The 23,175-nt window shown below is 37.8% G+C and overlaps 2 protein-coding genes across 5 annotated transcripts in view; both read left to right on the top strand.

Moving 5' to 3' along the window:
- The first annotated feature begins 157 nt into the window (after window positions 1-157).
- On the top strand, window positions 158-2,252 carry LOC130407410 (uncharacterized). The gene is made up of 8 exons (XM_056730206.1): window positions 158-320; window positions 403-432; window positions 510-797; window positions 876-989; window positions 1,261-1,288; window positions 1,373-1,392; window positions 1,487-1,539; window positions 1,976-2,252. Exons 1-8 carry the CDS (start codon window positions 290-292, stop codon window positions 2,081-2,083), a joined length of 672 nt encoding a protein of 223 aa, XP_056586184.1. The 5' UTR covers window positions 158-289; the 3' UTR covers window positions 2,084-2,252.
- Window positions 2,253-3,791: 1,539 nt separating this feature from the next.
- The window catches only part of ank1b (ankyrin 1, erythrocytic b), a 72,338-nt gene continuing 52,954 nt past the window's right edge, over window positions 3,792-23,175 (top strand). For 3 of the 4 annotated variants that reach the window (XM_056731122.1, XM_056731123.1, XM_056731120.1), the window contains exons 1-2: window positions 3,793-3,931; window positions 4,079-4,594. In XM_056731122.1, coding sequence (XP_056587100.1) covers window positions 4,469-4,594 — 126 coding nt within the window. In that variant the 5' untranslated portion in view covers window positions 3,793-3,931; window positions 4,079-4,468. Of the gene's footprint in view, window positions 3,932-4,078; window positions 4,595-23,175 lie in introns of all 4 variants that reach the window. The other variant, XM_056731121.1, reaches the window with a different exon arrangement.

The raw sequence follows: 23,175 nt of genomic DNA, 5'->3' as shown, positions 1-23,175 counted from the left end.
CATTGTCAGGGTTTAAAAAGCAAGTTTATTCTTAAATCTTTTGTATTATCTACATTTTGCATTTATGGGATATGTTTAAATGTTGTAATATTCATAGTTAGAGATATAAAGCATTAAGGTAAATCTGGAAACAACAAGGGGAATATATTATGCAAAGTGGTGTGCCTCACCAGGGGCTGGTTAAAAAAAAACATGCAAAACAAGGCAATGTGTATCCTGCTTGTAGGTCCTTTTTATATGATGATACTGTGCTAGTAGATCTGATGACGGTTGTGTTTCTCAGTCAGTTATGATCCAGCTGCTTCATTTGTGTGTGCTCTGTAAGTAAAACATTTTAATTGCATCCATTATTTTACCAAATACTTTTATGCTGCTTCTTTAACTCAGTGGGTTGTTTTTCAGTGAGCCTTACTGCCAAATGTGCAACTGCAAGTATGTTGATAACCTTCATTTTCTATAGTATTCTACTCTTTTAGAATTTTTCCTAATCCGTCTTTTGCAACCTCCAGACACGTCTCTGAACAACAGTCTTGCTATGATGACTGTCAGTGACTATACTCAACTGACATGCTGTCATCCAGGCCAGAATATATCACGCTGCTCTTTCTTCATCAACTCAAGGGAAATCAGCCAGGAAACATACAAAAACTTTTGCTGTGAGCACCTTCTCAGTGGACAACAGCTATTAGAGGGTAAAGCTGAAAAACAGCTCATATCAACTGTTAATGTCCGCTGCGTAACCCAGCCCGACTTTGGCAATAACAGCACCTACGTCACCATCACAGTTTGGAGGCTACGTAAATAGCATTTTATTTATCAATATTCATATTTTAAGAAATTGCACTGTTTTCTTATTGTTATATTTCTTTCTTCAGCCCTTTCTGGTAAACATGCCGTCATTTTGCTGCTTGTATTCGGGGCACTGGTTCTGTTCTGTATGCTCATCTTCATGCCTGTATGCATTTGGTACTGTGTTTCCAAAAAACAAGGTAGGAAATCACAGAAATTGTTTATGTTGCAAATGTAAATTTTACTCAATTTAAATGTGTAGTAACCAGAGAGGACATAAAGTACCAGTCAAGTTTGGACACGTGTAACAATCTAAGAATGTGATATTTTTGGTCAAGATTAATGATTTTATAAAACTTTTTGTAAAAGTGCGTTCCTAAGGTTTTAATTGATGATGTCATTCCGATGTAAGTCTATCAAAAGTAAATATTTTGAGGGTTATAATTGAAGTCTTTTTTTTCATTCATGTAGGATGCAAAAGACAGTTTCAACCAGTGAGGTCAGTGAATTCATGAATGCATCACTCTTGGCTATGTGTGATAAGCCTGAAGTACTTTATATGATTTATGTCTTTTTGTTACAGATCTCATGAACTGTACACCGGTGAGTAATATCTGTTAAAATGCTTTAGGTTTGGTGCATGTTATTATCATGGTAAAAATAAATAAATGAAAATTCATTAAATTTTCTTTTTTAGACACACAAGGTGTAAATCATGGTATTGAGGAAGCACAAGAAGACACGTCAGAGGTACATTCAAGCGTTCCCCCCAATCATTTGAAAAGAGTATAAATTCACTTTCAGGATGCCAAAAGGATTGCAGTTAAAGGGATTTATTCACCCTCAAATTGTTCAAAACCTGTATATGGGGTTGTTGTGTTGTCTTTTTATCAGCATTTTTCAAACTATCTTTTGTGTTCAGCCGAAGAAATAATCTTCCTTCCCATATTTTATGAGGGATACCAGCTTCTACCATCGAATAGACGTTTATAGTACCATAAGACTACGGAAATCCTTTGTTTACCAGTCGATACAATGAATAAATCAGAACTGGGGATTTAGCAAATGGAAATTACACACATGCAGAATTGCATGTGTAAATGTCTTTTGTCTTTTTATTATTATTGAACACATCATAAAAAATTAGCATGCCTTTTAACAGATTTTTATGACTTGTTTTTAACAGGTAGAGGAGTTATTTTATGCCACAGTGAAACACACAAGTATTGATGGTCTGTCTTCCAGAGTGAAGTTTGAATCAGGGACCGACTATGCTACAGTGGTCATAAACTAAACAACCTGAATGATTGAAAACATGTTCGATGATTTCTACCTTTACAATTCATGTTAGCTGAAGTTATAGTTCCTGTAACCTAACTGTAGGCTTGTTGACGTTATATTGTAACCAAATTTCCTAAATAGGATATAAGATATTAAAATAAATTTGCATCAAAGAATAGTGATCCTTGTGTCAGAATGTTTTTCATAGTCACATGAGTCACATATTTTATAATGTACATTTACATACGGGTTCAAATGAATTTAAGGTATAGTAAGGGAGTTGAAAATAAACTTGCTGCATAGTAATGATTAAATATTTGATCTTAAACAGGCAGTATTTTTCTACACGGGGGTTCATGAAAATATAGAGCATAAAACGGAATAATTTACCAAGATATTTACTTTTATAAATTTACTTTTTACTATAATACCTTTGCTTTTGATTACTACAAGGGCACAGTCATGTGTGGACATGTCCATGTCAGTTTACGGTATATTCTCATTGTTAATTTGCCTTTAATATGTAGAAGTGATGAAATACTGTTGTGCTGTAAAGACGCCACTAGATGGCGATATTCACCGCGCGACTAGATTACTCGTGACCACATCTGTTAAAATTGTAAGTATTAAATGTTTGTCTGTAATTAGACTGCTTTTAAAAACAGTACTTTCACTTTGATGCAAGAATCCTTCACGTGAGTGTTTCGTAAAGCATCAGCACCAGTTTTATTCGTGTAAAACATTTTCAAGTAACGTTAGGCCTACTTTATTCCGAAATAAATTAAATTACAGGCCTAACGTTGCTGTATAATTTCTTTGTTTTTGGAAACATTTTTAGCTCGATTTTTGGTAAATAATTAAAGACTTCGATGTTAAATTCATATGTCACATGTTTCATATTAGTTGAATAGTCTAGTGTTGTTTGGGTAGCTAGTTAGTTTCTACAAATGAGAATGCTAAATCGGCCACGTTTGATTAATTGTTTAACGTTAGCTTGTTCGTCATTAACATATTGTCGTCGTATCCTACTATGTACATACGTCAGTAACCACAGCTTGTTATAAAATCACAGTATCTACACATTAACAACTGTCTCACTATAGCATCCATAGTTTAACAAATATGTTTGTAAACTATGATAATACGTATGGTGATAAATCCGCCAAAACTGGGTTGCTACTATGGCTAGTTGTAAATAATACATGCAGTATATGTGTAAAATGAGTGGATGATTTTGATTAGAGGAAGGAAACGTGCAAGCAGTTATAAAGCAGGATAATGTACAGCCGGCTGTCATGACAGGCATAAATAAATATGAGTGATCTGTCCACGGTCACGTGACTCAGCCATCACTCTTAAGATGTAAACGTTTGCTCTGCGCCAGCATTTCAGTCAGGATGGGCTCTGAATTGTAATGAACCGATGGTTCGTTCCTTTTAATGTGACTACAAGTGTGCAAGTACGTATAAACATTAAAGAGAACTGTTATATAAGCAAAATATAAGATGGAAAGGTATCCCACCTGTTCACAATTAACACACAGTTATTATGTAATATGTACAGGTTTCTATGTAAAAGCCAACATGTGAGCTGTGGAATGCTCCTGGGGATTTCCTTATCAGTGCGAGAGCAACAGATAGGCACGTCAATACATTAACATGTGATAATTTACCCTTTGTCGTTCATACATGCACACCTCACATTTCCCTTTACTTTTATAGGTTTGAATCGGACTGAATTGCAGGAAAGACAACAACGCACGAACCCGTTCCCACTGAAGTTCACAGTCTGGAGACACAATGTACACCGGTTATTATGAGTTAAGCCGTAATGGCCACCTTCATTGATCGTAGGTCCTACAGTAAGTACCTAAAGCTGAATCCATCTAAATGAAGCGATTGCAGGAAGAAAAAGATTGTGACTAACCAAAAAAAGATGATGAAAACATCCCCATAAGATCCTGCAAAAGCGTGTCATGAATTTGTGATTTCTACGTGTGCACTGATAGGTCCCCTCATGTGTCAACACATATCTGCAGATCTGAACCAAGGGGACAGCGATGAGAACAAAGCAACAGCAGGAATGCTGAAGAAACGCAGAGGGTGAAGGAGAAAAAGAAGAGATGCAGCAGTATCCCTACAGTGCTGAACCTCAGACTGCGTGACTGACTCGTGTGTAGAGAGAGAGAGAGAAGGGAGGGGGAGGGGCATGCTCTTGCTTGGGTGAGGAGCAAGCGGCAGCATCTCTTTTGTGGCACGCTGCTGGAGGAACTGGCTGCCTAGAGCCGTGCAGGGCGCTCACTCCTCGCAGGCGCGCACAGCGCCACCGCCTCTCCAGCACTGGCCGCCGCAGGGACAGCCTCTTTCACAGGCGCAGCACCGCGTACCGCAGCGGCACCATGGCGCAAGCCGCTAAACAGCTCCGCAAGAACAAGGACCTACAGGAGCTCGCAGCCCAGGAGCAGCGAGAGAAGGAGGAGGAGAAGATCAAGAAGAGGAACCGGTCGAGAGACCGCAGACGCAAGGTAAAAAAAAGCCAGGGATGGCTGCTCCTCTGTCCTCCGTGATTCTTTCTGTCTCGAGGACACGCATGCATACGCGCACCTTCACACATATCACTGACTCATTCTGTTAACCAGTCAGCTATGGCTGGTCGTTCACAGAATATGTTTGAGGAAAGGAAGACGCTTGTCTGATGGGGCGGAGGGGGGCTCGTGTCTGAGATGATTGGTTAAGTAGCCCCCCTGTCCTCTGGGAATCGTCCTGCTTGATTCGGTGCCTGATGGATTTCCAGTCGAACATAGTTTTTTATGACTGATGCTGCATCATTGCAGGCACATTTCACCTGTCCTGTCCGCCGGTTTGCTTTATGTGTTCAGCTGCCACCGTTGTGGTCTGTACGGTGTCCACTGCGGGCTCCATTGTTCTGTGAGCGTTTGTTGCATTTCCTGCATTACGTCGCCTTGCGAATGCATGTACCGTAAGCAGACCGGCGGCGTAGTGTTTGCACCTGCCATTGCCGTCTGTGCCCTGAGCTCTTCTCATTACAGTCTCTTCGATGGAATCAGAGCTGAAATGCATCATGGGAGCTGTTTCTGAGTATGCCAGATGCAGCCCTCTGGTTACATACTTTGCAGAGCTCTCTGCCGATTATCGGCTTGTGTGCATCTGGTTTTTATTGAGAAATGTATTTAGAGAATCGTGGAAGATCTCAGGCGTTACGTTTCGCATTTGATAAGAGTATGTTAATTGAATGCAGAGAGCACGGGGCGCCTAGTGGTACACGTAACTCAGGTTACGGATGAAGAGAACAACATCACCACAGACCGGGGTGGTGACTCTACTCCTGAGCGCTTACCAAGGCTCATAAAACTTGTCATTTTAGCATTTATCAAAGCGCACGCATAACTACACGATCAGGCAGAGATTGCAGCTGGGGGTGGGAAATGTCAGCATGGTAGCAATTAACAAAAGCAAGACGCTAACACATACAGTATAGTACAGTAACACGGAGGGAAATAAGATATTGGACACTGAAGATCACACTGACGGCTGTCCTTGAGGGCTGAGTTTTTAATCTTCTGCAGGACATCCGAGGAAGCATTTGTCAGGACAGTCATCCAGTTCGTGAGATTAGACAAGGTCCAGAGAAATTGTAGTCGGAAGTGTCTGATGATACGGTTTGATCTATAATGTTAAGTTTTCGATCTATATCAGTTTGCTATTTTCTCATTAACCTCAGATGATTCATACAGTGATGTTCAAAAGTTTAAGATCACATTGAAAATCTAGAAATTAAAATCTGATTTAATATTAGAATTGTGAGATCGAAGCAGTTTTTGCACTGTAATTATTTTGTCAAGTAAGCTTAGTTATGACGCTAACCATCACATGGTAAGATGTTTTTAGAAAATCCCCAAATCTTTCTGTGATAATATGGATCAGAAGGCTGTATGCTGTCATAAAGCAAAAGGACAAAATGCGAAATAAGACATTCTACAAAAATGTTTCATTGGCTTTCATTCAGACGGTCAAAATATTCATATTTGTTTCCTAAAAGTATAAGAGCACGAGATAACATTCTCTAAGTGGCGTCAGGCCATGCTCTGTTTCAGGGGTTGACAACCTTATGCATGCATGCCATTGTTGGCATGAAGAAGATCAAACATTGGAACACAAGCAAAAACAGGAAAGATTTATATTTCATGAGTGTAATTGTATTTTGTTGTTTATTTTTTAAATAATTGACGTGTGTGATTTTAAATTAAAGACAAACTCAGGGATGTAAATTATAAATGGCCCATTCTGTCAAAAAGCTTGTAGACCCATGAACTAAACCGGTATGGCTAGTGCAGGGGTTCCCAAAGTAGGGGCGGGGTCGCAATATGATTCTCAGAAATCATTTTGTATTCTTATAAATAGCGCATTTAATCAATAAGTGTAACAAAATATAAAAATGTTATTTTAGTCAAAAATAAAGGCCATCAGCCTTTCGAATTGACTTCCCCTAAATCGTGACCCCTGAGGTGATTGTCACATTAATGAGTAATGACATCAGCAACCACATTAGGTTAGGGTGCAGCAAGTCCATTTACAGCACCACGTTAAACATCCCCATATGTGCATGCAGATTATTTTTCAGGGTTTTAAGTTTAGGATATTTTTATTTGTCGAAATGAAACGTTGATTAATATCGACCAAAGACAACGCAGGGAGGCCAGTGGAGGAAGGCGGAGAAGCGCCGCAGTCAGAAAAGCCTATACCTCAGGTACAAAAAGAGACTGGTGTTTGGATAAAAAGGAAATTTGACCATCTGTAGTAATAGTTCATGGTTTATGTATAACAACAAGTAAAGTAATGAGTAAAATACTATAAAATAATATTATGTTCCACTGTGTTCTTTTGTGTTGTCATTATAAGCGTGTTTGGATAGAACTATTTAGTGCATGTGTGGAGTGGCGTGCAACGTTTGTATACTTTAATCACTCTGAGGATAGTGGGGATCTCGAGTCACAGACACTGATATTTTGGGGGTCGTGGGCTGAAAAGTTAGGGAACCCCGGTGCTAGTGTGATCAGAGCTCTAGTAAATATCACATTTACTCAAAGCCTTTTTGGACTCTTGGGTCTCAGTTGTTGGTGGGAAAACAGTCATGACTTTGATACCTCCCTAAGGTTGAATTGCAGAGCAAAATGATGTCCATGTGTCCAAGTGTCCATGGTGTGAGACAACAAAACTACGGATGTGTTCATAATTGCCATTATTTTTTAGGCACAACATAAGTTGAGAAAAAGATGCTATCACAACGTTCCAGCTCAGCTTCTGTGTTGCACGTTTGAGCAAATGTTTTATGCATAAGAGCATTTAAAATACACAAAATGTACTGAACGTAGTGAGGTAGAAGACCCACTTGACTTTTAACTTGTAAATGGCCTTAAGTAGGACTTAGAGGGACTGTTCACCCTTCCAAGTTGTTCCAAATCTGTAAACATTTCTTTGCTCTCATGAACAAAGAGAAAGATATTTAGAAAAATGTTTTTTAACCAGACAGTTCTTGGCCACCTTTGACTACCATAGTAGGAAAAGTTACAATGGTTGTCAAAATTGTCTCAGACTGTTTGCTTCCCTAGATTTTTCAAATATTTTATTTTGTAGAAATGTGTAAACCAAAATAATATCTTTCTCTGTGTTCATCAGAACAAATAAATGTAACATTTGGAACAATGGAACAACTTGAGAGTGATTAAATAAAGATAGAATTTAGATTTTTGGGTGAACTTTTCCTTTAATTTAATAGCTACATTGCTGGATACTGTCATGTGAAAAAGGAATGTTCGCCTTTTCAGACACATTAGCATACATGTGACCCTGGATGATGAAACCAGTCTTAAGGGGACATTTTTCGAAATTTTGATTTTTACATCATCTGAAAGCTGAAGAAATACGCTTTCTATTGAAATATGGTTTGTTAGGATCGGACAATATCCGGTGGAACAACAACTGTTTACAAAGCTGGAATCTGAGGGTGCAATAAAAGCCACATATTATGAAAATCGCCTTTGAAGTTATTAAACAGAGGCACTGTAGCAGGAAATCCACTCACAAAAATAAAGTTTTTATACATTTACATTAGGAAATATATAAAATATCTTCATGGAACATGATCTTTACTTAATATCCTAATGATTTTTGGCATAAAAGAAATATCTGTAATTTTTACCCGTACCCTGTATTGCTGATTACTAAAAATCTTCCCGTGCTACTTAAGACTGGTTTTGTTGTCTAGGGTTACATATGTCCACATATATGTACTGTATATCAGCTCCTACTAGGGCCCATACATCACGTCATTACACACGGTCTGGCCCAGATTTCGATACAGCAGTGAATCTGTCTTATCTAATAGGCAAAGGCAGTAGAAGGTGAGGTAAGTAGACCTTCATTTGCAGGCTATTTATTTTGTGCCTGAGTCGCTACCAATCTGCTTGTGATCCTGCCAACTTGAAGGGATGCATTGCCCAGCATTCTGGAAGCTTCAGTTGTTATACGGAGACATGCTTATGCAGTACCGTATATGTACCACCGTGGGCAGCAGACTGGGGAAGGAGGTCCGCAGAGAGTTGACGTGATAGGTGAAATATGTCATAATAATGTCAGAGATCAGGGTTAACCCAAGTGCATTATAATTAAGTACCTTCTGTGGCCATAATAGGATATCGCCACATTCACCATTAAGCCTTACTGCTTAACTTTAATGTCTCTGTGACTGTGAGTGTCTCTGGGTGCCTGCCTGGACAGCAATATGTGAATTGCTGTGACAAACTCACAGTGTTCCAGTGTGCGGTCTATTATTGCCAGCCTTCTTGTGCATTTTCAGCCAAAGAAAGAGAAATCCTGCTGATCTTAAAGAATGCTTAGCCAAAACTAAATGGCATGAAATGACAGGAGTTTGGATTAATTTAGTTTTGGTTTGCTAAATTTTTACTTTAGCTAGATTAGGATGTTTATGTTTGGAGTCACACAAAAAGAGCTTTAGATGATATTTGTTATATACCCTGTATAAAATAAGCATTAGCACTGTAGATTCATTTAAATGTTGGTTTGGACAGAGCAAAGAAGTATGATATTTAATCTGTTACTATGTGAAATATACATAATTGTACCTATTTATAAGATGAATGGTAAATGTTAAATGGTGTTTTTATTCGTTTTGTGACAGTTATTGTAAGCGAACGGTTTATGGCCTTAAAGCTTTCTGAGCGTTTTTGCTGCAGTCATAATTGCTTTGAAATAGATATCGTAGAAAATGAATTATTAAAAGCTAGAGCAGAATCTTTTTTCATCTTGCCTTATAATGACTGTATTTTCCCATCTTCCTTTCATTCATCCAACTAAAGTGCAGAATTGTTCAGTAATGATCAATGGTAGATTGTGTTGGGTTCATGTTTGCTTGCAGTATTATAAGGTTTGAGATCTTTGTTTCATTACGTATGTACATGCAGTAAATGTAAATGACAGATTTGCATGGGATCAACTCATTGGGCCAGAATTACAAAAAAGGGCAAAATAGCATGAGAGCGCATTAAAAAGCGCCAATTGGAGTGCAAATTTCTCGTTCACATAATGACCAATGCAATCTACTAAGATGGAGACGGGCCTTTTTTAGCGTCAAATAAAGCTCCAAATACCAGTACAATTATTGAGTGCTAACCGTAAATTGCATTGCATGATTCATTTAAATACTCTCCTCCCATAGAGTTTCATTAAGTTTCATTAAGACGAAACTTCTATAAATGCATATGCAACAGGTCAGTTGCAAAAACAGTGGTGTCCACGCCTTTTCAGCACTCATTTTTACTGCATATCTTTAGTAAATACAGACGTTCATTTTTTTACACCAAAAGATGCGTTTGCACTGCCGCAAGCTGTCAGTATATCTGACCCTAAATGTCAGATTTAGGGCATGTCCCCTTAAATGTAGTTCTTGATAGATAGTTACTGTAATGAATCTTGTAAAAACCTGAAATGAATTTCTTGGCTTTGCATGATTGTTAAATAAGATGCAAGGAATAGACACGCTGGTAAAGCGAAAATGCTGTCATCATTTACTCACCCTCTTGTCAGGACATTCTTACCGCAGAACACAAAATAATATATTTTGAATAATAACCGCAATGTCAATGGGTACCGCCATTGTTCGTAGAAATAAGAAAGTCATACAGGTTTGAAATCAAAAGAGGTAAGTAAATGACGACAGGATTTTTTTTTTGATCTGTCATTTTTTGTGTAATTAGTTGAAAGAATACTTTATATCTTTTAACTTAAAGGCAAGATATGTAATTACATTGGGTGGTGGGTAAAATAATACCTCCAGCATTCTTTGCATCATCCAATCATTTTTCATCCTTTACATGGAGTCTGATGTAAGAGGTCTCTTGGGATTCTGTGATAAAATGGCTGAGTTGAACTACTTTCTAAAAGAACCATTAACATAGCTTGAATATGTAACTACCATAAAAAAGGTTATAGAGTCGACAACTCATGTTTCTTCCTCTTACGTTCTTGGACCATTTGGTCAAGTGTTTCAAGTCTGCATGTGCACATGTATCTCCAGGTTATGTCTTTAATTGTTTTAGTGTGTGTGTGGAAATATGGTGATTCTTGCTCCATTAACCTCCGCGTACATCAACCTTACACCTTATTCCAGATGAAGTCGTTGTTGTTTTATAGCATTTCAATTTTAAAAGCCGTATCTGACCCCAAGGTCATGTGGCAAGCAGCATCATGATAAACGTTGATCCACGTTGGTCTGGAAGTCCAGTTCCAGTCATAATGCACAAAAACATTGATGTTACATGACATTCAAAGCAGCATCCATTAGCCTCAAGGTGCTTTGTCCAACACATTAAGAAGCCCATAAGCTAAGTGTAACAAATCTCAATAAAACTGAAGGAAGGAGGCGGGAACCGGCAAACATTTAAACATTTAATAAAGTAATATAACAGCCGGCGGCCCCTCACGGACGACCGCCGGCGAACAAAACATAATATAAATACAAACATAACATAAGTTCGGGCCCGGTCCTCTCTCTTCGACGGTCCGGTCGCTCGTTCCTTTTATGCTCCCATCTCCTACGTGATTCGAGGCCGGTGTGCGCACAGCTGGCGCTAATTCACAATTACTCACCGGACTCGAACCACGCTCTTAACAACATATGACCTTTGGATCTATATGTATCTCTTATCCTATCTCTACATCTTACTTGGAGATATGGGTGGAGGACCTCACATTTGATGTCCTTGTAGGGACGGCGGAGATTAAGACATCGTTAGATGCGTTTCCTACATGTGCAGCCGGCGTGCACACTCAGCATCTCAGCTCTGTAGCAGTGTTATTGATGGATGTGGGTGGGGCACTTGACTTTCTTGTGTTTGATGTAATCAGCGATGCCCCGGTTTTCCCTTTAAAAAACAGAGCCGAGTTGAAACCCAGACAGCTCCATTATTCTGATCCTAACCTATTTATCACGATTAGAGTCTCCCCAGCCGCTGTGTTCTTCTCTCCGCGTGCATGTTCTTCTTTATTTATTCTCTTGTAGTCAGCCTGAATCGTCATCTGATCCACAATGCAGCAGCTTGTCTTGGTGAAGAACCGCCTCCTGGAAGATCAGACTGACATGTCAAGCCCCCAACCACAAGTTGTTTCTTCATTTTATCACCCTCATGTCATTCAAAACCTGTATGACTTATGTATGACACAAAAGAAGATATTTTGAAGAATGTTGGTAACCAAAGAACATCGGACCACATTGACTTGCATTGTATGGACACAAAAGGAAGTCTTTTACAGGTTTTGAACCACATGAGAGTGAATAAATGTGACATAATTGTTATGTTTGATTGATCTGTGCATTGGAAAGCATCAAACTTTGAATACCTTTTGTGAAGTCACAAACTTGGATGATATAGGTATATCCAGTTATTTCTTACTCAAAAACTGTAATTGTATCAACCCAGTAACATTTAAAACCTACTTTCTAAGCAGGTACCAAGACAAAAATAATGCTAAGCACTTTGAATGCATTATCCATCATCGTATAGTCAGTGATGTAAGTCTTTTTACTGCATCCATATACGGCAGATTTGTAATCTGCAACAGATAATGCTCAAGAGAACTGTGATTATTCTCACGAGACACTTCCCATTATTGAAAAGTTCATGATATAATTTAAACCATCTTAACATCCACAGTTATTCAAGCAGTATCCTGATTAGTCTGAAATGCAATAAGAGCAGAGCTTGATCGCTTCCTGTTTTAGTTTACATGAATTTTGCACAATTGACATTAAGATTTTTTCATACTTTAGTCTTCCAGTAATTTTTTTGTTTCACAGTTAATACAATCCCCAATTATTTAGCAAACTTTCCAATAATAATCAAAGTCAAATCTGTATAGTATGATAAGTCAATGTTGCATGCATACTACAGTATATTTATGTGGTATGCTTATTCCAAAAGTCAATGGCAGCATGCACTGTGGTTTTCTTGGCACATGTAGTTGGTCATTTAAAATGGATTGTACTGTGCACAACACGCAAACTATACAAAAATAGTCAGAGTAGCGTAAGCATTCTAAAACAGTATAATATGTATACTAATTCGTTTTCATATAGTTGACTAAGAAGTGAGTATGCATATTGCGCTGATTTAGAATGCATACTAGACAGATTTAGTATTGCTTACTATGAAACTGCATTTATTGTTTGTAGAGCTCAGATTTTAATCCACTCAATTCAGTTTCCTTTTCAGAGTTCCCACTCTCTAAAAATGCTTTGGGTAACAACAGCCCAGCGTAGGTTAATGACTGACCCAGCCGTTGGTGTTGTCAATATTTTACCCAAATATGAGTTGAAACAACGCAAACATTTTTTTTAAAGTTCAGATTTAGGTCATACAGAGACTAGTCTCAGCCTCAGACGTCACGCCCACGGACCGTTGGCTAAACGTCTAAAGGCACGCTTTTCAGGAAACACTTCAGTCACTTCAGTGACACGTTCGTGAATGTAAAACGGTCTGTTACTGCGGGGTCATTTCCACAACGATAAACATGGCGCGGCACAAAACGAAATGTGATTGGTTGCTTTACCTGTCAGTCATATGGACTCATGGGCAAGCCTTGGCCAAAGAAAGCGGCGATAAGTTCCAAACCTTCAGTATGAAGGTCTGGCTATGCAAAACTATACAGATACAGACTGCATTTTTCTTCATCGTGTTACTTTCATCCCTTACAAAACTCTTGTTGTTTCTGCAAAATTATATATATTTGACACCTTTTTCATGCTACAAAATGGCTTAGAATAGTACAGAAGTATGTGAATTGGAATGTGCCCAACATTTCCCCTGCTGTTTATGCCATGGACGCTCCTCAGTAGGAAACACTTGCTTACTCTTCCCTCCACTGTATTAGAACATTCTGGGAGTGTCTTTTGTGTCTATGTGCATGTCTGTGGTGTATACAGCATGTGTGTAAGTGCTCCATTATCAAAGTCGGAATTTGTGCATGAGTGTGTACATATGAGAAAGAGAGAGAGAGAGAGAGAGAGAGCCAGGCAAAGTAAGCAAAACGAGGAAGAGGACATTCACTAATGGAGGGAAAGTTCAAGTCTTTTTTTCCTTTCCATCTACGGTTTAAAATTGAATCAGTGATGAAGTATTTATAAGTGTGGGTTTTCCAGTCCAGTGCTTCAAGAGGAGTGTAGAGACTGAGAGATCGGTTATATTTGCATTGCTGTTGCCTTCCCAATGCCTCTGTGTTCATGGGCGGCAGACACAATAACAAGTGCATGACCTGACACTAGATGATTTCCAGCAATAAGCAGGTCTGGTGGGAGAGATGAAACGTCTGTGATGTTTACGATGGTGAATTTGCCTTCACTATCCACTGCTTTGAATGTATATGTTATACTATAACTCTAACCCCCATGGGTGTAGCTTGGGAAGGGGTGGCTTATGTCAGCCATAAACACAAAATGAGTGAAATTGAAAACAGCTCAGCTGTTACTTGAGACCCAGTCATAATGTTTTACAAGCGTGATGCATCAAGGTTTAACAGTTTAGCCCACGCATGCTACAACAGCACTACAACTGACCGTGACCACACTCGGATGAGTGTCTATCTACAGCCCAGAACCGGCACAGCTGCCTGATGTGATACATGCAACACTAATATCGTATCCAGTAAAATCTTGATGATGAACTAAAAAGTCCACCAACATTTACGCTTTACCTTAGCTGCCTTTTTAAAAACACTGTATCAATCACTCATAACAGAAATGTTTCTTTATAAATGTTAATATATTATGAGGCAATGTATTATAATAGGTATGTACACTAACTCTCTGCTGTAGGTTCTAATATAGATTTTATATTTGCAGTCAGAGGCTTGTAGAATAAAAAAATCTGATATCACAGCATTGTTGAGGTCAGTGGACATGGTTTGGAGAAATCGACTGATTTTTTATTCACTCATTTATTAAGGAGTTTAAAGATGCACCAATATATCGGACAAAAATCGGTATCGGTCGATAAAAGGAACTTTTCACACTATCAGAGATAGTTTAAAAACAGCTGATGATCAGGGCCGGTATATTCTGTAATTTAAAAGAGAACAGGAAAATGCAATGAATTTGTGCTCTGTAAATAGAATATGTTATAAAACATCCCCAGTTTGATGTTTAGTATTAATAGTCGTTATATGAATTAATAATATTCAGAAAGTTAATGACCTGGTTTCACAGACAAGGCTGGAGACTAGTCCCAGAATACAATGAATGTTTGACCTGTCTTAACTGAATATACGTAACTTGCCCAGAAATTTCTTAAAGTATATCAGTGCCATTGTTTTATCTCCAGATGGATAATAGTCATGTATTTTTCTGAGGCATTTTTATAAAAGCAACATAAATATCTTAAATCAACTAAGGTATAGTTCTGGCTTAAGCTAAGCCTTGACTCTGCAATCGGTATCGGTGGGGAGATCTAGTATCGGGGCATCTCTAAAGTCGATTGTTGCCCACATTTGCACATTAGTTTGTCCCATTCTTTTCTGCAAGAAGAGGAAAAATTGTCTTAAGAAGTTGAATTATTAAAAAATGTATGCACCCCCAAGGTGATAATGCTGCCATGATGTAAAGGGCATAATTATTAAGGTCTGTTCTGACGTACTAGAATGTAAAAGTTAAATAAAAAACAGTTCAGTGGCCAAAATTGATGTCCTTTGGAATATTTGTACAATATCTCCCCCAGGTTAAAAAAAAACAATCAAATTTTGAGGTGTATGGTACAAAGTGAACAAAACAGAGTTCATGGCCTCAAATGTTTGATAGACCTCGGCAAAGAATCTAAAACTGTTAAGTAGTTTAAAATAAATTTAATACAATGAATATACAATAAAATATGAATATAAATGAACATTATTATATAGTAAATATAAAATAAATTGTTATATTATAACCAAACGCAGACCGGAAGTTAACTTCGGGCTAAGCGTGTGCATTCCATGAAACCGTCTAGGCCAACAAATTTTGCACAAAAGGCAAACTAAAGCATATCAGGGAAAAGTTTTATTTGAATATACAAAAATATGTATAAAAAACACAAAACACTCACAGGAAATAAAGAACATATTAACTATAATTAAGGTAGTTTTATGTTTATGTAATTCATATTTGTGGATCAGCACTTGTATTAAAAAAAATTGCCATTCTCTTTGGTCTTGAACTCTGTAAACTTTGCTCATTGTATTTTTTTCTTTCTTCTAATAATTTAATTTAAACTCAATCAAAACTATGCAAAATGCATACAATTTATATACTAATATAATAATCTTTAATAATATAGTTGAATGAAGCGTAAGGACATCAATTCTCTAGAGTCATTACATTTGGCCTCTAAGTGTGTGAGAAACAGACTGGTTGTCCAAGCTGGTTGGATTCTTATGATGCTCAGCTTTTTGCTTTCAAGGTCAGTAGCTGTTGTACCGAAAGGCATTCTGGGGCCTCTGCGTGTTTCTTTAGCCCTCCTTCCCACAGGCCCCTCCATCAATCTCCCAACCCTGCATTTATTAGAGATTATTGATGTTCTTGACGGCACCACAGTGTGACTTACAGTGTGAGTCTTACTTTACCGACCTTCTCATTTGCCCCGTCACTGATGTTTTGCTGCTTTGAGCTTCAGACTCAAAGATGCATTCCGGACCTGCAGGTTACATCACGGCCCCAGACCGCCCCTTGTGGTGTCTAGGCGAAAGAATAAACAAACTTGCATACACACAAGCACACATACTGTAGGCTCTTTTAAGCGCACATGCACACACATGCATACACAATCCATCTTTGCCACTCTGACTCAGCTGTTTTTGGAAGTAAGGGCAGACCAGCAGGTACAGCGGGCCCTTGAGGAAAACAGGAAGGTGAAAGTGACAAACGCATCTCTCAGGTGTTCCAGCACCTTTCCTCTCTAAAGGCGATGGCAGTGATACTGTTTAAAGTAGAAAATACGCTGTCAGTGCTTGAAAACAATACAGCAATAGCCAGTACCTGCTAAAAATGGATGGATGATGCCATGGGCTGTTGAGATGCTGCCTTTTATCAAAAGACAGATGGGCAGGATGTTGTGGAGTTGTGATGCTTCGTACCAAAGCACATTCTGACAGACAGTTTCTGCTAGTTTTGCACTGAGCTGCTTTGTGTGTTTATGGGCTTCTAGTGACTACTTTTAACTATGTCTTTCAGGACTAGACATTCTTTAAAAACAGCTTGTATTTTAATAAGAATGCATGAATTGTTGCCACATTGGTTTTCATGACCACCCTCAGTGGATCGGACTCCGGTTAGTATCTCACTAAACTCTTATCTGTCAGAGTCTTCATTCTCATTCACTGCTCGGGGTGTTTGGCACAAGTACATCCTACATTAGGATAATGTGAATCTGGCTCAGGTCTCACTCAGCAATCCGTTCCTGCTCTGAGTCAACCAAAGCCTCTGTTCCAATGCCCTTTGAGAGAACTTGCAGCAAGCCACTGATTTTCTCAAATTGTTCTCCACTAAACGTAAGATTTATCTAATTTACCACATGACCAAGTGAGCCTGGGAGGAAATCTCCTCATTAGATGAGATTATAATGAATGAAAATGGAATGGCTAGCGGGGGTGACTTTATCAATTCCAGCATTATGGATGTGACATTTTCAGTCAATACTTGAAATATATATTCTTAGAGAACGTATTTATTAGCAGTATATTATCTGTTTATTATTATTTTACTATACCCTTGTTGATGGAGTCTACACATCAGAAAAATATTTGTCTATGCACAATTTTTTTATTTTAAAGGAGTATGTATGAAATCCTCCGTAAAAAAATCCATGCATTATGGTTGTGACAAAAAAGGACATATTTTGTATGATTTCTGTGAATAAAGATGTATAAACCAGAAGCAATAATACCCAACAAATAAAGAATGGATGGCTCTTTATAGAACTCAAAATAGTTTCCCAATTATAATTTTCATGTGCCCATTTATGAGAAATATGGACCGTTATGGAAGTGACAATTCACACACCTGTCTATAGAAAATCATGCTTTAAAACACAAAAAAGCTTTAAAATCTTCAAGAGAGACACATGGGTATTTAAAGCACCGTCAGTATGATGAAAACCTAGGGTAAAAACATTCTTCATCTCATGGTTGACATTTGGATAGAATTGCCAATATGTAATACTTATTAGACAACCACATTAATGACTTAAATACACATGCATATACAGAAGTGGCCAAAAGGGATAGAGTATTTATTGGACATAAATGGCTAAAAGGCAAACTACAGTACATCAGTGAATATTGGGAACATATATTCAAACAAATGCCTATAAAATAAACAGCTTACAGAAAACAAGACATACATCGACTACGATTTAATAAGTTATTAAGATCCCTTGAACCTGAAGTTGTGATTTCCAAGTCAAATAATATTTTTAGTTTATACTGTAGGCCTACGTCAGTCACACCTTTGCAACATGAATACAAATTCTTACATCTTTAATGAAATATTTAAATAAAGTGCAAAGACTTAAATTCTTTAAAATTCTCACTTTTGGCCACCATGTGTGTGTAGAAAGGTGTACTACAACTCAATTACGGTCTGTGTGAAGGAATAACAAATTTAAAGACCCTTTTATATTTTTGCATGTAACCATAGTGACAGTCTCTGAAGTAAATGTGATGTTCATAACACTGGAAAGTCTTAGCATAATTCACAGGCCCTTATTTAAAGTAACCTGCAATTTAAAGAGTACATAACTAGGGGTTTTTAAGGTCTTCTTTGATTTTATGTACATAGAAGGTTTAAAACACATTTTTTTTGTAATAATAGGTAGTTATTATTACATTACTTCTTGACTGACTCTCAAATTATTCGTTCCGCGTTTCATCTGTCTAATCCCCTCATTTCCACTAGCCTAGTCTGATGTGATTGGCCAGATGGTCTAGTCTGCTGTGATTGGTCTACTGCGAATGAGGCTCAGGAGCTACAGTGTTTGGGGAAGAAAAGTGAAGTTTTCGCGGGCAGTCCTAGCAAAACGTAAGCGGTGACTATATGTAGTGCCGTACCTCCGCGACGGTTTGCGAATCGGACTAGGGCACGAGTTGTTTGCGCAATTCAGAGTCGACTCCCTTTTTTCCATGCTAAAAACTTTGTTATTCATTCACCTTCGGATTTAAAACTTAGCAGACTGCTTACTTTCAAACACGGCAACATTACACACTGCATGAAATGTAATTTTCATGATCTCATGTTATGTACTCTTTAATGTTTCAAACAGAGATGATGATACAAGGTTATCCATGATGCAAATTTACCTATCAAATCATAGCCTTTTAACTGTCACCCGTTCCGTATACGGGACACCTAAGTTTGCATCAATATTGTGCGTGTACTTTTTAATCGAATCATAGCAACTATATATCATTGGGAAGGTCAAAGACTCTAGAATACAGATTTTTTCATATAATTCATGTAGGGAGAGTAATTGATTATTTTTTATAAAGAGTGTTGTTCGATTTTTTGTTAACCTTTTTTAATCAAAGAAAAACATAAACTTTTTCTTTTTCCTTTTTTATTCTTTCTATGGAAAGTAAATTAGGAAAAATTTTGAGTGAACTATCTATCTAGGTATTGCTCTTTAAAAATCTTTTAGTCAACCCACAATCGTACTTCAGAGAATGAATATGTCATTTGTAATATTTCTTTGACCTTTTTCCTATTATGACCCCTGGCTGTGATGACATGAACTCACACAAGCAGTAGCAGAACCCTACTGAGGTTTTAGTGAAGACCCACTGATATACCTCACAAACAGACTGTAGGAGATCCTGTGTTTTTCCACTAAGCTTCTCCTTTTATCTCCGTCCTTCTCCACACTTCAGACGTCAGCTATTCACCTTACACTTGACACCAGTGTCATGGCTGGTGCATTAGTCAGTTGCTTTTCTTTAAGCTCTTGACTCTGAAGTCTTTTTTGTGCCTCATGAATTGACTTCTGGACTGCTTTACTTAAACCTGAAGTGCATGTTTTTTTAATGTTGTCAAGATGCGCTTTCTCTATCCAAGTTCAGTGTAAGTCACCTATAAATAAGCCATTTTTGTAGGTTGATTTTCTTGAGTTTATTCTCTGTGTTGCCGTTAAAGAGTCTAACATTTTTTTATTTGTTTGCATCATTCCTCATTCCACAATACAATTCTCAGCTTTTCAAAGAAGTCATTAGAAAATATTATTTTTCAGAAAATGCACAAGAGATTTAATGAAGTTTTAGTTTCATTAATGGGTCAAATTTTGTATATTTCCCCAAAATAGAGGAATAGCTCATTGCCTTTGAAATGAGGCAACTGTTAACATATAGCAAAGAAATAAATGAATGAGATTGAATGTGGAATTGGATTTAGAGGAATATGTTGGGAATTGTTTAAGTGGAAAGCTGAGAATTATACTGTAAGTTTTTTTAAATGTTTCTTTCAAATCTGAGCACAGTTTGTGACATGACTGCGGTTCCTATGAAAACTCTATAGAAGACACACGGCAGATTGCTTTCTCAGTGTCTTTCTCAGGAAAACATATGAGAAGCAGGAGACTTCAAAGTCTTCATGCGCTGTCACTTCTCAACGTTTTGCCAACTTTTTGCTCATCTCTTTTCCTCCGATTACATCATATTTTCGCACCCTATCCTCAATGTGACCATCCATCAGAGAGTGCTGCATTGTCTTCCCCCTTCTCTCTACTGTAGGTGGTGAATCCACTATCATTCTTATCTTTCATCAAACATCCTGACAGGGTCGTGAAATCAAAACATGCTGCTTGACCTCCTGTCTTTCACCTCACACAGCTATCTCTCCAGAATACCAGAATAAATCAACAACAATACCAGCACTTTGTATTTTTCTACACTATTTTGTTGTAGGTGGCATGGTCTGTTTGTAGCTGTGTGAAACGATCCAGTCCAGTGAATATACACTTGTACAACATTAGCATGCATGTGTGTGTTTGTGAGTGTGTGTATACACTTGGGCATTCTGTTGAGAAAGCAGTCATGCAGTGTGAGACATATGCCATACACTTACTCCGCATGCTAACAGAGGGAACAGGAAGTGATGTAAGCATGGGTTCATATGTGTTCTTGTATTGTACGAGCGACTCTGCTCTTGATCATAAACATGTTTGCATTTGTTTATCATCTGAAACAACTGGAATTTCTGTCCTATCTAATTAAATTGTGTCTTTGTGTATGTGTGGTACAGAAATTGCTTGCGTATGTGTCAACATAATAGAGCTTCTACAGTCTTGATTCATGACAGGGTGTATTTGGGAGTCAGTCATTCAACGTCAAGACAGAGCAGGACAGTGTCCACAAAATTTCCCTGTCCTCCCGAACACTTCTTTCTCTCTTGTGGCTAGAAAATAATCCTGCAATGTTGTGGTTGTTTTAACTAATGTTGATTCTCTAGAACGCTGATTGTTTCTCTGTTTACTTTTTAGCAGTCTGCAAACACGGACACATGCCTGTCAGTTAGTCTGAATGTCACGTTACATTCATGATTCCGTTGCAATTTTGTGAACACATTGTCTATTGAAGCAGATTATCTGTAAAATACACCCTCTGATATTTTAGATGGCGTAGCTGCTCTGCTGAGGTTGTAGATTACACTTTGTGAAATGGAACAAGATGTACACATTTAATATTTGCCCAGTTATCTATCCTGTGTTGATGTTGTATTTCCTGTCGACATAGTTTCTGGTCTCAGTTGGAAATAGATTGTACTTGTTAAACAGGAGCTTGTATCACGTACAACAGTGACGATATGGAGGATTTTTAGGATCGGTGGGGAATTTACAGATGCTTCCCTTATCTTTCATTATTAATGCACTTGCGTGTGCCCACATCCCAACTCTCATGCGCTTTCCATTCCTCAGTTCATGATAAACTTGGAACAGGTCTGCAAAAATGCACAAAAGAAAGATCAAATTGACATTGCCTGAAGATGTTGCTGCCATTAGTCTCAGTAGATTCACGTATGACCCTTATGCCCTCTGGATGTTTGTGTTGTCCTGAATGCGTGTCACTCAGTGTCTCTTTGATAAAATGGCCTTATATAAAGGGAGTTAAAGACAGCTTTCAAGAATCACAAAGAAGAACAAGAAGACCATATACATCATGCTTTGAAACAGACAAATGGTTTGGAGTTTAGCCATTTAGGTGCTTTGTAAATTGGGTGTGTTTGTTAGGTAATATTGTGGTCCATGGTCTACTGATCTGTAAAATGGATTAATTGAATTATTAAATGAACCAAAAAAGAATCTAGAGGAGTTCATGTGAAACATTTATTAAAATTTGAAAGTGTTCTTAGGATGACCTTGAAATGTGTTATCTTGAATGACCTTTGTCTCTATGGAGACAAATGTGATGGTCCTAAGAGCATGCTTGTTTATCAAAAGGTATTTATTTGTAATTGCGTTAATTGTACAATTGTCAAAATAGCTACGGCTATGTAACTTAAATGTTTATAATCTAAAGCTGGGAGTCGTTTTGGTTATTGGTTTCTGCTAGCCATACATTTGCATTATAATGGCAATGTGAGCCCCGTTACGATATGTGTAATCTGTATTTTTGTCCTTAGCAATAAAAGTGTTCAATTTTTTTGTTACAGGAATTTTGAATTATATGTTTACACATAAAAACATATAACCAAAAATGACCTTGCTTTAACCTTTTAACTCTTCCACTTATGCAAACCTAGACATGTATGGTGGTATCTTTTGAGGACCTCAGCTTTACCAGTACCATCAATGTGTTCAATGTGTTGTGTTCAAAAGATACACGCATGACACTTGCTTAACACTTAACTTTGTTGCACATCAGACTAAGCGAGTATCTTTTGAACACGAGTGTCCCTATTATTATAAACTCTTTCTAAGCATCTGCAGCAGGCACGATGCACATAGGATCATGTGACGTGCCGAGCACATATTTTGACATGACGCTGCACACACATGACGCACTGTTCTGTTATTGTGTGTATGTGCGCACACCTCTAAACACTTCTATGAAAGGTTCTTTGAAGTCCTGCTTGCAAATGTCTCCTGGTCAATCTGCTTGTTTTTTTTATCATTTACATTTACATTTATGCATTTGGCCAGATGCTTTTATCCAAAGCGACTTACATTGCATTATCCTATACATTTATACATAGGTATGTGCAATTCCCTGGGATCAAACCCACAACCTTGCGTTGTTAACGCAATGCTCTTACCACTGAGCTACAGGAAAGCTATATTTATTATCCAACTTAGTTCCAATACACAAGCATTTTTGATGATCGTTTCACAGTCCACTCGTTTTATTGTGTTTAACTACAGCTGTCGTCAGTGTTTTTGTTTGGCATTGGCAGCAGGTATGTGTTAAAATATCAAATCGGAGACTGTATTCTGTCGATTGTGGCACTAAACAACTCAACAAGATGATATTTTAAACTCCTTATGTAGCCGAATCTGGTTTGTAA

Source organism: Triplophysa dalaica, chromosome 19 (genome assembly GCF_015846415.1).
Source record: "Triplophysa dalaica isolate WHDGS20190420 chromosome 19, ASM1584641v1, whole genome shotgun sequence".
Taxonomy (NCBI): domain Eukaryota; kingdom Metazoa; phylum Chordata; class Actinopteri; order Cypriniformes; family Nemacheilidae; genus Triplophysa; species Triplophysa dalaica.
Note: the sequence above shows the minus strand (reverse complement) of the source record. Positions and strands in the feature narration are given on the sequence as shown.